The 13869-nt window shown below is 41.1% G+C and overlaps 1 protein-coding gene across 6 annotated transcripts; it reads right to left on the bottom strand.

Annotated features, from left to right (window-relative positions):
* Positions 1 to 1199: 1199 nt before the first annotated feature.
* On the bottom strand, positions 1200 to 13806 carry eif4enif1 (eukaryotic translation initiation factor 4E nuclear import factor 1). 6 transcript variants are annotated; one of them, XM_042407369.1, is made up of 20 exons: positions 13221 to 13632; positions 12833 to 12847; positions 12430 to 12580; positions 12269 to 12342; positions 11056 to 11183; positions 10501 to 10775; positions 9823 to 10021; positions 9525 to 9688; positions 8569 to 8707; positions 7454 to 7636; positions 6898 to 7169; positions 6121 to 6201; positions 4694 to 4880; positions 4209 to 4297; positions 3677 to 3813; positions 3309 to 3390; positions 3043 to 3166; positions 2648 to 2953; positions 2369 to 2539; positions 1200 to 2256 (listed from the first exon to the last, which is right to left on the bottom strand). In XM_042407369.1, exons 3-20 carry the CDS (start codon positions 12529 to 12531, stop codon positions 2069 to 2071), a joined length of 2901 nt encoding a protein of 966 aa, XP_042263303.1. In that variant the 5' UTR covers positions 12532 to 12580; positions 12833 to 12847; positions 13221 to 13632; the 3' UTR covers positions 1200 to 2068. The 6 variants fall into 6 exon arrangements, with proteins under 6 accessions (XP_042263303.1, XP_042263304.1, XP_042263306.1 ...); XM_042407370.1 differs by lacking the exons at positions 12833 to 12847; positions 13221 to 13632 and adding an exon at positions 13723 to 13806; XM_042407372.1 differs by lacking the exon at positions 12833 to 12847 and having other exon boundaries at positions 6943 to 7169; positions 13221 to 13636.
* Positions 13807 to 13869: the final 63 nt, after the last annotated feature.

The following is a 13869-nucleotide window of genomic DNA, read 5'->3' as shown; positions in this document are numbered from 1 at the left end:
TTACGCTTTCACAACGGTCTTGAAAATAACTATAGTACTCAAGAAATACTCTTCATCACAAGCTTCACTAATATATGATTTATTTCAGCCAGATTGCATTGTATTGGACTAGGGCCTGGTCCAACTGGAAATTAGAGGCAGATGCCAATTTGTAAGTTTTAAAAATCCAATGATATAACAATAAGGATCCTTCTAAATTTAGTTATTTGAGAATTGTGATAGATATGCATTTTACAAATGTAACTGGTAATTGAAAAAATATAATAGACAGTTTCCAAAAGGACCTCAAACATACCTTTGACATTTCTGTACTGACTTCTTGTCACTTACTGAGCCACATACAGTATCGGTCCAACCCTTTAATCTTCTAGCTCAACACTGGACTGTAGACTTGTAAAGAAGAAACAGGTAATTCAGCAGAACCAGATGTGCCAAGGATTCCTACATATGTGCAGGGATTTTTTTTTTTTTTTTTTAAACAAACATTTTGGCTGAGAGTAGAAAGAACCTGCAAGACATACTTTGTTCCTAGTAAGTCAGCCAACATTGAGTAGAAAATAGACTCTCATTTGAAGTGCTTTGGATTTCAGTTTTACACTCAGTGGCCACTTTGTTAGGTAAACCTGTACAGAACAATCTAATCCAAAAGACAGCAGCTGTGTCTTAAATTCTACCTGTATGAAGCTTATAATTGATGGTTTTTGTTAACACTGTCCATGGTTTTAATTCAGTATCTATTACTGAGGCTGTAGGTAGTGGTGTTGTACTGGACTGAAAAGGTGTTTCTAATATTCTATTCTCTTCATGCGTGTAAATACGGTTGGAAAACCCCTCGGTATTACAGTGTATATAAAGTCCAGTGCAGCACCACCACCAAAGTATGACGTCAATAATAAACATAGTTGAAGTAACACCTCTCAAAATAGCTTATAAAGTTTTAGATTGTACATGTGTAACTAATTCAGTGGCCAATATTCAGTCAGGCTATTATGATCAATGTAGCAATACATACACTCGCTGAGCACTTTATTAGGAACACCTGTGCAATCTAATGCAATCCAATACAACAAGTGTAAAATTCATAAAAGAATTTACAGCAGAGCTGGTGTACTGGATTGCATTAGATTGCACAGGTGTTCCTAATAAAGTGCTTTGAGTAGATAAATAATACAAAACCATTTAAAACAAAATAAACAAACTTTTACTCAAGAGTTTATTATTCTATTTGTGCTTATTTATAACTTAACGCACATAAACTGAATCCCCACCACCCTCAAGGAAAAAAAAAAAAAAAAAGGAAAAAAAACACAATACAATATGAGCAGAGATGCTCCCTGGTGACAGTATGGATGGTGGGAGGAAACAGTTTAAAGGAAGGGGGGGAAAAAAAGGGGAGGAAAAAAAACGATGAAAAAAGGCACAACCAGCAGTCGCTGCATCCCCTGGAGTGGTCTTGAAATGCTCCAGCCTGTCACTTCTACATAAACGGGCCACCAGTCATGCCAAAAAGAAGGATAGAGTATACACTGAAGTGACTCATCAATCCATCATTTTTCACAATCGGTAGCCCTTTTTCAGTGCAGTTCAGGGGGGAAATTAAAGGTGACAAGACAAAGGAATGCTACCAGCTCTCGGTGACTTTTCTCTCTCGCAGTTTTCATTCGAACTGCAGGATAGTTTCACCTTCCCCATACCAAGAAAAAGAAACCATAGCTATATACACATAGGGAGAATAAGATTCTTTCCCATGGTCTGTACAATTGATTTTTACATAATTTACTGCGAGAGTCTAATACAAAAAAAAAGAAGAAAAAAAAAAAGAAATCACTCAGCTGCAATAACAATCCATTACTTGTCTTCCCTTTTCTGCTGACAAGCCTCCTCAAAAGCAGTGACTTCAAGGTCGAAGACAAAGCATGGTCAGACTGTCCAGGTCTGTGCGCTGCCTCTCAAATTAAAGTTCACATTTTTAATGGTAAAGATGAGGTTGGAGGCAAAAAAAAATAAAATAAAATAAAATAAAAAAGGAAAAAAGGAAAATAATCTCGCAATCCAGCGCAGTGTTTTCTTATGGCCGGAACTCCAATTCATCTACACTTATGACCTTGGCCGGCATGGAGGGGAGCGGCTGCTCTAGCACGTCTGATCCAAACCACTTGGCGAGGCCTAGAGGGGGGCTGCCCCCGTGTCGCTGGGAGCAGTTTGTCCGGTGAGGGCCTTGGCTCTGTGACTGAGGGCCTGCGATGTTCGGATGTACTGCAAGATGAGACGAAAATATAGTTTAATCCAAGAGCTGAAAAAAGGGGACATAATTCCACTCCTTCCATGTGCCCACACAGTCATAATATTTGACATTGCTTCTACTTACTTGGTCTCTGTTGTTGAAGTTGCTGCTGCATTACTGCTAACTGCATCTGAGTATTGGCTCTGGGAGGTAGAAGTGGATGCCCTGTTGCACTTAAAGGGTACAGCGGTTGTCCAAGTAGGGCAGGAGGCAAACCTTGAAGTTGTGCAAGGTCAACATGCGGTGGAAATATACCTGTTGATTATGTCATAGGGTTAACTTCAAATTAAATTACAAAAACACCTTTACAGTTGAATAAAATGTTTAACTTAATAAAGATGAGAAAAAAAAGCAAACACTAACCTGCTTGCACAAGAGCAGGTCCAAGCTGTTGGGGCTGTGCCAGCATTCTTTGAACCACATTAGGGTGTAGCTGCGGAGGAGGGCGTACCATCGGTACATGAGATAGCAGCGGTACCGGGTAGATGGGACGAGGGTAAGATGAGGATGGTCCTGGAGGTACCATCGTGGGTGTATGATGTCCAGCGGAGCCTGGCCTCAGTCGCTCCTGGTCCTTGCTTGGCAAGGTCTGAGAGCCGGTCTTTACTCCTCCAGACTGGGCAGCATTCCCATCCATCATTTCCAAGTATAGATTTGGGGAGCTGCTGTCTGTAATCACATAACCCAAATTTCAATGTTACTGTGTTGTTAACTCAAGTTAAAAATCAAGAAGTTGTAGGTAAATTAAGGCTCTGTACCATCTTGAGTGTGTGCTGCTGCCTCCTCCTTGGATTCTGATCGACTTGATGGCTCATCTCTGCTTTTCTCTTTAGTTGCATACATTTTGCGAATCACAGATGTGGGTGTAAATGATGGGGACAACTGTAGTAGATTAAAAAAAAGAAGAAGAAAAATTTATAGCAATACCAACATGTAGAAATTACAGACAAAAGTTCAAACATAAATTAGTTTTTATAGAACAATGAAGAACAAAGCCAGTTGGGAGGATGAAGTCTATGCTCACCATGCTAGTGACAGGATTGCCTGGAGAGTTTCTTCCAGCAGGCTGAGGGCCTGGACCAGGAGAGCGATTCACACGCTGCTGTCTGTAGATCACAAGATACATCAGCCATAAGTTAACTAGCAAATGCTAACCAATGCTTCTTTTTATACAGTTTGAGTGCACGATCTATGCCACACGTGGTGAACTACATTTGCCATCATTCCAGTTGCTAAAATTAACAGGCAAGACAAGTAGCCTGACAAATTTGTGTTCATAAAATGTCAAGATAGATTAGCTGAGGGGGCATTCATCCCACCCATTTCAACTGCTGTTATTTCACCATGAACACAGCAATACTGTGCAGCATTTCAAAGTTTTAAAAAACTAACCGATTTCGAAAAGATTTGTCCTGTGGTAGCTTGTTGTAGCCAGACTGGAACTGGTGGTGGGCATGTAGAGCAAGGTCCTGTTGGAACGCCAGGGCTTCCAGATCCGCCCGATTCACGGGCATGGAGAGCGCCCTCATCTGGACAAACAAAATAAACAGTTGAGATCCTTAACATAGGTCTTAAAAATTAGTTAATTCTCTTTGTTTAAAAAAATAAATAAGGATTTAAATAAGGCAGTTTCTTATTTGAGCAGTCAGTGTGTTGCATGCATTACAACCTCTACTTTTTACGATGTCAATAAAAAAAGCACTACATGAAAGGATGTGCATTTCATGTTACAAAATAAAATAAATATACAATAATTTACATAGAAAGTGTGAGCAATGTATTGAAAGCCAAGCCACTAGTATAATTTTACTGCTGGTTACACCCCAAACTGGGATAAAACAAAGTTAAGATTTATTATGAACAAAATCTCTCCTCAGTAAACAAACAATAAAGGCCTTAACACGAGTTCAGTGTCCTAAGTTACCTGCTGCTGTGCAGCGGATCCAGGGCTGATAGACCTGTGTACGTCAGCAAACTGTTCTGGCAACATGGGCTGAGGACCAACAGGAAAACCTGGAGGCAAGATGGGGGAAAAAAAAAAATCTATTAATCTTGTCTTACCAATACCATCAACTGAAATATAAACAGATGCTGAACTTAACATTAGATTTTGCAGCTGAAAAAGCCCATTTTCCAAAAGGCCCAGTGTAACACTCTTAAGCTGTGATCATGTACCACTGTGCCTCAAAGCAAACCATAAACAGATATTAAAAATGACCCCCTTAACTTCTGTGGTTATGCAGAGAAACAAGAACAAAAACACTCATTATGATCAGCTTTGGGCAAGCCTATTGATTCATAGATCATCAACACATACAATATGCAGACTCCCAAATTCCACTGTATGGTTTACAGTTATTTACAAAAAAAAAAAAAAAAGGTTGTAAATTTGCACTTGAATAAACTTACCTGCTGAAGGTTGCAGCCGACTGTTGAAGTAGTCAGGTGAGGGTGCCCTCTGTGGAAAGAGAGGGGGTGAAGGGCCCTTGTGTAGTAGGCCATGTAGAGGAGCAGAGGTCGTTGGACCTTCAGAGCTGCCCAACAGATTGCCGAGTAGCGTAGGGGAGCCACTACGAGCAGGACCTCCCAAGAGCTCCTGCAATACACATATACAATACATGCATTTACCAAGAAGTTCAAACACACAATGTCATTTGTCTGGCAGTTAGATTTAAGTGCAAAACTGTTGTTCATAAAATGTGGGATGGAGTAATTTTTCCCTCTGATGTTCACCCTGGCAACTTGCCAGCTTCAGTCCAAGCAGCCTTCCTAAACAGCTCTAGTAAAGCGACAGTCCTGGATACAGCACACACACAAGGTTACAGTGTTCTTAGATGTTAAGTCTTTATATAGTCCTATTGACATAGACATACTGTATAGTCTTATTTGTTAATGTGGTGTTTTAGAGGCACGGCTGCCCAACAGACAATAATGACTGACATTATTTGATTAAGGACAATTATTTCCCCTCAAACACAATCTGAACTGGTATGAAGTTTAACAAGTGCATACTTGTTCTATAAAATCTCTCTCTCAAATCTTTCATTCTACTTTAAATATTCACCTGTACTGCTGTCAGATGGAGGCAGCATCACATCAAAATTTCAAATGTAATTATTCTCCAGCTGGACTGACTCAGCTGGATGCATTATCATCTGTCTGGAGGCTGAAGGATTCCTAAACACAGCATACATTATTCTGTCAATTGATCAGACTGATGTGACCATTTCTGAGTCTACAGACCTGCGGCAGCACTGAATTGAGAGCGAGCCTCACCACCGCACTGCGTATATCATCTACCCAGCTGAGTACAGACAATCCTTCAACTGCATGAGTTTTAAAAGCTGTCATTTAGGTAGCCTGTGTCAAAATTCAAAAACGTCTTGTGTACTTATTTTACAACTCTCCACTGTTCTCCAGCAGCGTTGCCACCATACTGAGAAGAAAACACTCTTCATCTATTAAATCATCATGTGTAAACAGACTCTACATGGACATTTCACACAAGAGACATGACAGCTGAAAAATAGCCCTACTCTGATCTAAAATTGCAGCTACTCTTGAAAGGAGCACTCAATATTTCCTCTGCACTTCAGTTTACACTTCATCTATGATAATTATGACACACCACCCAATCAGAGCTCATAGAGAGTCTGCTTGGATCCACTCAGGTATTACATACACTGACAAACCAGAGACCTGTAATACAACAGGACCCTACTCAGACCCAATTACACTGGATATAGTTTACGCCAGACTAACAGGAACCAAGCGGACCCATGAAGCCCTCTCTATATACCAAACATTTGTCAGCATTAGCTTGAGAGGATACACACCTGGAATATGTTTTTCTGCTGCTGAGCAGGCACCTGAGCTTCAGACATTGTCACCACAGCTGGGTCTGAATGTTGCTGCAGCTGTACAAGGAGAGATCATTTGTGGTATGTGCAATGCAACGAAAAACAATCCTTTCCTTCGTAAAAACCCATCACAGTGAGCATTTTGCAATGCAAGGCTTGTTGTAGGCATTTTGACGCGTGTCACAACAGAAATTGGCACAAATACTGGCTTTCAAGTAGTGGCAGCCGGATATAAAAAGATAAAATTTGGGCATGTAAATAGATTTTGCTAAAACCTCCACAAACCGCAACACTGCGAGCCCACTGAGATAAATTTGTACATGAGTCACAAGTGTCCCTCATGCAAGTCAGTTATGCTTATGGATGTACTATTGTCACTCTCCTTAATGAGCGTGCGTCTAATGACTGGTTTAACCCGAGTACAAAAATGAACCAGAACACCAATTCAGAAACTGACTTCCATAAAAAAAAGGAGACTTGCAGCTTTCACACAAATAAATTAAAAACACACACACAAAAAAACAAACATCAAGAATAGTTCAGAAGCAAATTTATGCCCATCGCTTTCTAGTCCGATCAATTTCTCAGAAAGAGTCATGTAGGTTACATGTAATGTCACACAGGGGCAGGTTTGTTTGAACAGTTACCTGTTCCACTGCAACATGCACAGTGCTGTTACTTATCCAGTGTAAGCCTTGGAGCAATATAAATTAAAAAAAAAAAAAAAATCTAGACATGAATAGAAATACTTACATTGCTTGTGTTGGTTTTGGGGTGAGTTGGCAGAGTTCCACTTGCCTTCATGCTGCTGACCAGTTTATTAAAGGCCGACATGTCTGTGTCACGTGAGCGTGGGCGGGCACTGGGGCCACCGGTTAATGCCTCCTCTAAATGCTCTGCCATGAACGGTGTCCCATTTCCTCTCTGTGGAGGCACTACCTTTCGCACCTGGGGTTCTGAGCCCAGCTTCATCCCCTTCATCTCTCCCTCCACCTCCTCCAGCGAGAGCACCGCTCCAGAGTTAGCTACAGACAGAATTACGATTATGATTAGACTGACTATGATAGCACTGTAGAATAAGGTTACACGCTTTACAACTATACTGTATACAACAACTAGAAGAACTGTTGTGCTATTTACAACAGAAAATTAGATAAACCACATAATGCCTAAACCTACATGAATCACTTATCTAGTGTACAACAAATCTCCAGTTAAATGTGACTCTACTCTACAAACTAAATTCTAATGTAGTTAATGACTTCAGAGTTTTAAAAAAAAAGAAAAAAGAAATGGTTTGTGTACTGACACTCACTGCTTTCCCGCAGCCGAGCCTTGTTGACGGACAGGGTGGAAAGAAGAGGCTTCAGGTCTATTTTGGCCTTGTGCAGCAGTTCCAGGATGTCCACCTTCTCCCTGCACTCTGATGATTGAATAGGTGTGAAGTATGGGACAGGGTCTTGGCTAGGGGAAGTGCAGCGTGGTTCAAGCCCTTTAAGAGGAACAAAAACCTCAAAGGTAAAAATCAGTATTTGAATTTTTTTTTCTGACCCAGCAGTTCGATAGGAAGAGGGGTGAGGAGAGAGGGAGAGACGACAGAGGTAGCGGGGAGAGCGAATCACGGTGCAGGTGCCTCTTGCTCCTCCCCGCCTACCGGCCACCTCGCTGTTGCACATGCTGCTGGTGTTTTGTCGGTTTGAGTCTAGCTCGCACTGAAGTTGCTGCTGCTTCTTCTGGTGGGTCCGGTCCCCGTGCCGTGCACCTGCTTCCTGTTCTCACCAATGTGTTACTGCTTACAACTGTCTATCTCTGTTTGAGAGAGAGAGACAGCAGCAGCATCCCCACGCTGCAGCTTCAGCACGAGCTGATGAGTGACACTGAGGCGGCCTGCGGGGCGGAGAGGAGGAGAAGGCGCCTGCACTGTGAGACTCCCTCTCCCCCGCTGCCACCGTCGTCTCTCCTTCTACTCACCCCTTGCTCCTATCGGACCACTACTGCTGCTGTTTCCTCCTTAAATTTGAATAATTGCTGCTGAAGTGTCGAACCTCCCAAAAAAGGTACGCGAGACAGCCCTACTTCATTCAAGTAGGTTTTTCTTTTTTCGCCAAGATAAAGGCATGCTTCAAAGTCATTTTTGCCCTAAATGTAGTTTCAACAGGAAATATCCAGGGGCTTTACTGCTGTTATCTGGATAACTTTAAAAATGCAAGACCACCTGAAATATTTAACATGGACAGATGTAAAAAGACTTGTGTTCTAGTCAAAGTTACCCAAATAGTTCCCCACATTTAAAAAAAAGGACAGGCCTTTGATCTTAGTGAACACAGCTTCACCAAAAAGTGCTATGCCTGGCTTGAAGCTATACCGTTACATGACGCTCATTCAGGGAAACTGTAGGACTGCCAAGGAAATAAAGTCATTTACCTGCTAGTTTTTCCAGCTCCTCATGGGGAGTGGACCTCAGACTGCTGGACTGGCTGCCTGAAGGGCTCAGGTTACTGGAGAACCACTGACTGAAGCGGCTGGCCGATACAGGGCCCTCGCCCAAAACATCCTCTATCATCTGAAAGACAAAAATAGGAGTCTGAGACATAGTGGGGAACACAAATCAGCAGACCGAAGGGTGTGAGGACAAAGGTGACACTTACGTTTATAGCGCTTTCCATCGATTTAGCACAAAGTGTGCTAGAAGACTGAGGGCAGTGTCATTGAATGCACTGCTGGTTGGTCTTGTGTTGATTTAATGCCACAAACTAAAAATCGGTAAACTTTCTCATTTAGTTTGTAGCCTAGTTCACTTAGTTCCCCAATTACTAACAGAGTCTAATGTAGCTATAATGATGGGCATAAATTTGGACTTTATACCTTTTTTTCCTTATACCCCATGCAACAGTCTTGGGACAAAAATATGTAGAAAGTGCACCATTCAGTGACAATACCACCATCACCACCACCAAAGCAAGTTCAGCAAGATCAAGCCAGTGCAGCAGAGGTAATCTCGTACTGATGTCAAGTATCTGTAATGCTCGGATTCAAAAAGGCTTGTTTATTTTGATTAAGACAAACAGACCATGTAATTTAAAAAGGTCAAAACTGTGCCACAACAGTTTATCTAGCCTCTAAAATATTCTGATTGTATAAATACATGTAAAAAACAAATGTCAGCTCGACCTGCATGTCTGATTCAAGGCGAAGGGGCAGATGCATTGGAAAACCTCTACTGTTAAGCTTAAACTGATTAGAGTAAAACCAAGGGGAGAGAGGAGAAAAAAAAAGAAAAAAAAAATCACACTGATAAGCTTTTAAGAGTTATAAAATGACACCATTTGTGATATTCATACACCTTTAACACCAAAACCACAGTGCTCCCCAGTACTTACTGAGGCCAGTCCTGGCATGGTCTTCTCCAGATTGAAGAATTCATTGAAGTCAAAGTCTCCAGTTGACTGCTCCGGCAGCACGTCAGGGTGGGGGACCTCCTGATCAGCTGTAGACTGCAAACCCACGTCTTTCTCCTCGCCCTGTCCACCATTACATTCCACTACTGCACATAAATGTGACAAATAAGAATCAGAATCTTAAGTATCCCCAACAAGACAGCTAGTTATCAAATTAAATAATAAATGGCTAAAATTCAACCTGATGCTATAATTATTAAAAAACAAAGCTTTGACATGCCTTCTTTCAAGGACTCTGTCCGCTTCCTTGACCGCTTGGACTTGCGTTTATCATCTTCCAGGATTTTGTCATCAAATCCAATGAGCTCAATTGTCTCAGACTGGCTTGTGGGACCCGCAGAGAACCACTCTGGCTCCTCCTCTGCATACGAATCATTCCTTCTCCTTTCACTAAACACACGTTTGTCACCGAAATCTCTCTGCAAATGAGACAAGACAAACTTAAATGTCACTGCCTTTGCAAAAAGTAAAAATGGGAAGTAAATGGGACCACTTGAGGTAAGTTATTTGTATGAAGGAAACTGGACTCCTTTCAGTCCATGCAGCACCTTCCTCGTTGTTTTAGATAGAGATTGTAAAAGTAAATGCTGGTAACTTATATAATCTACAAAGACTAGAAGCAAACATAATTCTCTGAAGACATGAGTAAAGTTTAAGGCTTTTACTTAACCTGCACATTTTCCTTTTCAGCTAGTTTTATCCATTAAAATTCATTCATATTCACATAAGTTCTGTGAAACAAACTGAAGAAGACCCTTTCTTGTCCTCTTGTCCTATGTCCTTTCTTAGCAATCCTACTTGCATTAGCACTGAAAAGGCAGCCTCAATGCACTGTATGCCACCGTGTCTGAACACAAGGAAATACATTATAGATGAACTGAAAGCAATGAAAACCAACCCTGAATCTTTTATCCTTAAAGTCTCTCTCACGTTCCCTCTCTTTCTCAACACGGGCATCTCTCTCAAAGGCTCGGGCAGCAATTATGCGGCCACTGCCGATCCTGCGTGCCCCTCCTAGACGGAGAGTCTCATTCTCCTTATTTTCCAGAGGGCTGATTGGGCGACGGGTGTGGGGCGCAGGTGCAGCGTTGCCTTGACATCCACCTCCAAAGCTGCGTCGCTGTGGGCTCAGTATGACATCCAGATCATCTTCCTTTAACCGCTCACGGGGATCTGAATACAACACAGAAGACAGGCTTTGTTTAAATTTAGAGTACACAGACTACACCAACAGTCACATGATATTAAGCTAACAATCCTGTAAGATCTACAATTTCCCCTCAGGAAATATACATACTTTCTTATCCCAACATTATAAACGTTCAAATATTTGCTAGTTAAGATTTTCACTGCTCCATGACTTGTCAGAAAAATCTCCTACAGACAGTCAACTTTATGACCTGCCTTTTGGTTTTAACCTCTCTTGCTTTGGACTCCATAAACAGTCATTTACCTGGGATTCTTCGTTTCAAAGGAACTCTATCATCCACATAGTCCTTCTTAAAACCTTCCACCGGAGAGTTACGCTCTGAAGTGGGATACAGTGAAGCATGCCACTTCTCTGGGTCCCAGACACCATCACTGTACCAAGACATCATTTGAACCCACAATTAAAAACATGCTCAGCCAGTTTATAGACAAAATGAAGACAAATAACATACTATAATTCTCAAAGTGTATTGACGGCCATTGGCACCAAAAATGTTTTGGCATAAGAAAGATCTCACTGTGTTAAAGATTATTTGACAAGTAGATATAATATAAACATTCAGTGCTTAACTGTGGACTGCAATTATATCTAAAGAAACACACCGGCGATGGGAGGGATATGGGGCACAGCTGACACATCTAAAGTCAGTTGTTTCTTTCATGCATTCAAAAGAAATGCTGGTACAATCCAAACACTACATTTAGATTAAGTCAACATGGACAACATTATTTAAAGCCAACTGCAACTGTGGATTTCAACCCTTGTCCTTTCCTATCATATCTACATTTCAGTGTGTTCATCTGTCATCCTAGGTTTAAAAATGACTCCCTGATGAAATGCCTGTAAAGAAAAACAGCAGGGCTCTTCAGGACTGCATCATCACACACACACACACACACACACACACACACACACACACACACACACACAATGACACCACCAGATTGGGTGGTAGATCCAAGAATATGTCTGTCTCCCACATTGACAAAACTTTGCTTGGTATTTTAAACAGCTTGGTTGTCAAAAAGATTCAAAAGGTAAGAGTTTCTTAAAGGCATTTTTATGGCTTGTACTTGAGATTCAAGATTGAAGTAAATGTGAATTAATAAGAGCATTTCTTCAGGACATTCAGGCCACCTAGATCTCAAATTGTTTTGTCACAATAAATCCAAGTTTCCAGATAATATGCATGAGTGTGTGTAGGTGGCCAAAAAGTAGGGCACACACTTTTCATTAGCTTACCTGTTCTATCATCAAGAATCAAGGCAACTTTGACTCCTAATTAAGCCAATTACTAAAGATCAAATACAAGTCAAAGGTTAATGCCCATTCCTTGATGATCAGATCCATGCTGTCTCATTTGACAAGATTAGTGTTGCTTTTCTTGTTGACCCACATAATATTATTCAATGTTAAGATGGTGTGGATTTGTTCATCCCAGGAAATATATTCTTACCTGTCATATTTCTCTGATAGACATTCTGGCCTTTCATTGGAGATTGGCAGTTCCTTTATATCCAGTAGCTCCTCCTGAATAGGGATTTATCATAGTTAAATTGTGTTAAGAAGAACTCTATCCAGCCTCTAAATCATCATACTGCCTGTATTTATTATCACCTTGGTGTATCTGTATGGAGCTGTGGCTGCTGGTTGTTGCTTAACTGGGTCCACAGCAGCATCACCACCATTCTTCAGTTCAACACAACCATCGTTCTCCATGACTGAGTTCAGATACAGAACAATCTCTCGACAAACAGCGACTCTGTTCCTGTTTAAAATAAAGTTATTGGATTTACATTAAGCATGACAACAGCTGCTTGACTTCATTTGATTTGTCCGCACAAAATAGCCTTAAAAGGTTTTGCTACCGATAACTGACTGCATTAATTGATACAGTTCATTTGAGCATTGATTATATTTCATATAAAGCTATTTTTATATTAAACAAAATTATGCAGAGAGATTCATTGTAATGTACATGAGAAAAAGTAAAATGACAAAAATGAACAATAAACTTCACCTGACGTCGATGTACCTTGAATGAGGGCAGTTTTAGCAAACGCTGTTAGTCAATTAGCAAGTTAATTGACCACAGGCAGTGACCGATGACACGGGACGTGACATGTCAATTACAACAAATTGCTAATTGAGAAATGGCGTCTGCGGTTCGATAGATGCTTATTTGAAAACAAATCTCCCAGCAACGTTAAGTTGTATACGTTGCGTATTGAGTCTTTGGCTTTTTTACGGAGTTTCAAATAAATAAACGTTAACAATTATCCGGCAGATATGTAGATGATCAGCAAATATAGCGTCCAACACACACTCGGCTCTAACCCTCAGCAGTGGTATACAAATTACAACAATTATCTGACTGGCTAGTGCATTAACACAAACAAACAACTTACTCGTTTTGAAAGCTGCGTGGAAACTGGCTGCTAACGGCCGTTAGCTAGCTAGCTAACCTAGCACCTTTAGCTAGCTAGCTAACTAGCTGAATGGGGATAATGCCCACCCAGCAACCACCAAACCTTCTGCCGGCTGAGTTGTTGTAGGGATTTCAGGAAACACACACTGTACTAGGGTAACTTAACAGAATATCACAGGTCCAAGTAACAAATTAACTCGCAAGGGGACTGTATAATCTCAAATGACTGTCCGGTCTATCTCTGTTTTCTAAATCGTAGCAGCAATTTTCCTCTGATCACCGCTTTAAGAAGGTCCTAGGAAAGATTACATAGTGCCCGCCGCGCCTTTGTAGAATTTTAAACGGTCTGGTATTTGTCGACCGTTTTACATCCCAACATTTAAACCATAATATAGAAATCGCATGTTACTAGTAAGACATATATGTGCAACTATATAAATTGTGGGGGGGAATCCAACTAGCTTTGTAGAGGTATAACTTACACTTAATTTAGAAAACTCAAAAGGCATTATTTGGGCCAGCTCCTCATTGTCTTGGGGTCTGCTCGATTTGTAAACCTTTCATAGCGGTGTCCCGGCGCCTCTTTGTGAAAACGAAAGACCCCGCCCTCACGGGCTGCCCAGGACTGA

The sequence above is a fragment of the Thunnus maccoyii genome, chromosome 3, assembly GCF_910596095.1.
Source record: "Thunnus maccoyii chromosome 3, fThuMac1.1, whole genome shotgun sequence".
In the NCBI taxonomy this organism is placed as follows: Eukaryota; Metazoa; Chordata; class Actinopteri; order Scombriformes; family Scombridae; genus Thunnus; species Thunnus maccoyii.
This window is presented reverse-complemented; position numbering and strand designations above follow the sequence as displayed.

What these genes read in the sequence shown, in the direction of transcription:
- eif4enif1 (XM_042407370.1), bottom strand. Translation starts at nt 12,531, where the DNA reads ATGGAGAACGATGGTTGTGTTGAACTGAAGAATGGTGGTGATGCTGCT. An exon ending in TCGGCTGCAACCTTCAGCAG is followed by an intron (nt 4,298 to 4,693) that starts GTAAGTTTATTC and finishes TCTTGCCTCCAG; the next exon opens with GTTTTCCTGTTGGTCCTCAG. An exon ending in ACCTGCTCTTGTGCAAGCAG is followed by an intron (nt 2,540 to 2,647) that starts GTTAGTGTTTGC and finishes CATAATCAACAG; the next exon opens with GTATATTTCCACCGCATGTT.